This window comes from Boleophthalmus pectinirostris, unplaced genomic scaffold (genome assembly GCF_026225935.1).
Source record: "Boleophthalmus pectinirostris isolate CB_2022bp ecotype Guang Dong unplaced genomic scaffold, ASM2622593v1 HiC_scaffold_1036, whole genome shotgun sequence".
NCBI classification, from domain to species: domain Eukaryota; kingdom Metazoa; phylum Chordata; class Actinopteri; order Gobiiformes; family Gobiidae; genus Boleophthalmus; species Boleophthalmus pectinirostris.
In genome coordinates, this window is record NW_026570981.1 from 21,594 (window position 1) to 25,000 (window position 3,407).

The window sequence follows — 3,407 nt, forward strand, 5'->3', positions numbered from 1 at the left end:
AAGTTAAAACTTTGTAATTAAGTAATAGGATTTTCTGCCCCGGCTCCGGTCGCTCGCGCTTTGCTCTCCATGGTGCAGTGAAAACGCTCCAGACGCTTCAGATCTCGTGTGAGTCTTTTCTTTTTAAACCTTCTTTCTTTTTTGTACTCCCCGACATCGCTCACAGGATCAAATGTTTCAAAACACGGGAAAAGTTTCCAAATTAAAACATTTTGGGTGAAAAGAATGGCTGCACAGTGTCTTTGCGCATGAGAGCCGCGTGAATGCGTGAGAAGACGCACACAATAAACCTGTTGTTAACCTTGCTGTGAAAATATGTTTGAAGAAAATAGCCAATTGTTGTATGAAATGTATTCAAGTATAAAATAATGCCCTTTGTTTGGGCTAAAAACTTGAGCAATGTGAGGGTACAAAAGTCCCCTGTGGCATTTACTCGCGGCCTTTGTGCAGTGTGCGCTTTGGCGTCTCCACTTGGCGCATTACCCAGGCCCCTTTAAACGCGATTGTTTCTTTCTTTCTAATGACATTTACCGGATCAAAACATGCTGTTAATTCGATCAGAAAGCTTCACCCTTCATAACAATAGCAGTATAATTTCTCCCAAAGTTTGTTAAGTTGACCGAAATTAGGCAAATGAATAGGGGTCTCCAGGCTCTCCATCTTGCAGGTGACGGGAATAATGCGCGCTCACACCAGCTGCATTCTTCTTTATTTCTCCCTTTCTTTCACTGCATTATTAAAATTTAGGCCAATGAAACTATTCATTGGTGTGAATAGACATTTTCTTATAGGATAATAGGATACAAATTGAGCCTCTCAGACTCTCCAGTGGTGGCTCACCCTCGTGTGCCAGAGGCGGCAGGAGACGCTGGCCCTGACGCAGCCGACGCTCGTGTGCCAGGCCTCATCACACACCTGCCGAGGAGGCCAGCGAAGGGAAGAATGTAAACAAAAAGCTTGCCATCTCTTGTAAAAATGGACGTGTCAGCAAGTCGTGTGAGAAACGCCGAGAACAAACGGGGGAGCTGCGTCTCCAGCAGATCTCCCCTGAACTTGGCGGAACAGCCTATTAAAGGCTTACTTAATTACTCTAATGACACTGGACAGGCCTTAACACTGCAGGGCCGAGATGCGAGTTAAGATCGCTTGCTGGGATTTGTAAACAGCCGATCGTGTGAGAAACGCAAGATGTAAGAAAGAGGGTTTCTGCGGAGGCTTTGTTTTCAGTGCGCGCAGTGCGCCCCGCCGCATCAGGCGATCCCAGCTCACTTCTTATTTCCCGCCTGGCTCTTACTATGCAAATAATATTCGCAAACTAATCACGTGTCCTTTGAACAGCCACGTGGATTAACAAAGCAGGTTGCCCCCCTGCAAGCCCATGGCTTGAGATTTTTACAATTTCTTTAACTGATCCTAAATGCACACATTTAGCCAATGCGCGTCTCTAATCCAGTGGAATAATTTAAGACTGAATGCCACAGAGGCGCCTTTAAAACCAGCAGCAGCTTCAGCAGCTTCACCAGACTTCAGTCTGCTCCTGCCACAGCAACACATTCGTCTCCATCACCTGCGGTTTTTAGAGAATCTATGAAGAATCCAACGATGGCATCGAAGTTGAAGGAGAGAAAGGTATGCGCAACGCGCACACTACACCATGACGCAGGACGAATCGCAGGAAATATGACGTTTTGTGCCTTTTTTCCGGAGTTTTTAGGCATTGTACTTGCCTGCAGAAACATTTGGAAGATTACAGATTTGTTGTTCTTTCGAGATTTTTTTCTTTTACTGTCCAAAGACTGTCCAATCCGTGTGCGTAAAAGGCGCGCAACCGAGTCTCTACAATATATTTAAGTAGGATTCCTGTCCTCACAGGCAGAACAGGACGATTGGAATATTTACTGTGCAACTGTTATAAAAAGTAGAAGTAGTGTAAGTCACTTAAAACTTTTGGTTACTTGTGACAGATTATTTGTAGCTCTAGGAAGCCGTGCGTAAAATGTGGATGTACTTTGGGTGTTTGCGGTCTATTACTCTTGTTGAACCGGCTATGGGTGGAACGAAAGTTACATATTTTTGTATTCTTCTACAGTAAACTCACATTTTATGTGTTTTTTTTTTTTTGTTTTTTTTTTTTCAATTTACAGAGAACTCCAGTCTCACACAAAGTCATTGAGAAACGCAGACGCGACCGTATCAACCGCTGTCTCAATGAACTGGGAAAAACTGTTCCTATGGCTCTAGCCAAACAGGTACTGGGACCCACATCTCTGAATAACAATTCATGTGTGACAGAAATTGAAAACGATTGATCAGTGTGTTTGCTGTTTTAATCTTTAAGAGTTTTTTTTTTTTTTTTTTTTTTTTTTTCTATTTTGTAGAACTCTGGTAAACTAGAAAAGGCTGAAATCCTGGAAATGACAGTCCAGTATCTGCGCGCTCTACACTCTGCCGACTTTCCACGCGGGAGAGAAAAGGGTGAGTTGTTACATATTTTACGCACAAATTACACAATTACTCACGTTAACAAGTTGCTCATTTACGGCACCTGCTTGTAGTGACCGCTATTTTGTGTTTTCCTTGTTCTTTTTAAACTATAACCTCCAGATATAAACTAAAACATTGTGCTTCTTTTCGTTCACAGGCGAGCTTTTGGCTGAATTCGCCAATTATTTCCACTACGGATACCACGAGTGCATGAAGAACCTGGTGCATTACTTAACCACAGAGGACAGGGCTGAGACCAAAGACATAAAGTACGCTCGCATCCTGGCTTTCCTGCAGTCCAAGTCGCGCGCTGTTACGGATCCGGTTTTTGGCTCTCATGTGAGTTCAGTTCCCCCGGAGACCTGCGATTTTCTGGGACAGCTACACGCGACACCGGACCAGACCCACAGTCCAACCGAGTCCATGTACCACCAGCAAAATCCCACCGGACACTTTTCCTCGTGGCACGGCCCTGCACGCGGCTCCGGTTTATCATACCCAGCCGTGCACGCGCAACATACGCAACATGGAGGATACATATCTCCTGTGCAGGGACTGGACCACCATTACTTCAACTTTATTGGCCATACGCACGCAAACACATTTAGTTTGCACAGTGCTCAACACGCCATGTAACTGTTGCCTTGTTAAACCGTAGCCTATTTATATGTGTACCATAGTGTGGATAAATGCAGTGGATATTGTAAATACTGTAAATAAAACTAATATTATTAAAAATGTTCCAGGTGTTGTCTCATTATGTCGTCTTGAAAAGGATTTGAGATTTTGGGATGCAAAGATATTTAGATTTCATTCATGGGTGTCAAACATAGACCCCAAAAACTGTAATTATATGTACAATCTATGGTGTTAAATTAACTTTTATTTTGACCTGGGTGTCTGAAAGTGGGTTATTTTATTGA

At 43.4% G+C, this 3,407-nt stretch overlaps 1 protein-coding gene across 1 annotated transcript; it reads left to right on the forward strand.

The window, feature by feature from the left end:
- Nucleotides 1-1,602: 1,602 nt before the first annotated feature.
- Nucleotides 1,603-3,120, forward strand: helt (helt bHLH transcription factor). The gene is made up of 4 exons (XM_020930422.2): nt 1,603-1,629; nt 2,145-2,249; nt 2,379-2,475; nt 2,642-3,120. Exons 1-4 carry the CDS (start codon nt 1,603-1,605, stop codon nt 3,118-3,120), a joined length of 708 nt encoding a protein of 235 aa, XP_020786081.1.
- Nucleotides 3,121-3,407: the final 287 nt, after the last annotated feature.

Excerpts from the sequence above, each read along its gene's own strand:
- helt (XM_020930422.2), top strand. The coding sequence starts at position 1,603 with ATGGCATCGAAGTTGAAGGAGAGAAAG. Across the intron at positions 1,630-2,144 it reads CGAAGTTGAAGGAGAGAAAG|AGAACTCCAGTCTCACACAA; the intron begins GTATGCGCAACG and ends TTCAATTTACAG. Across the intron at positions 2,250-2,378 it reads CTATGGCTCTAGCCAAACAG|AACTCTGGTAAACTAGAAAA; the intron begins GTACTGGGACCC and ends TCTATTTTGTAG.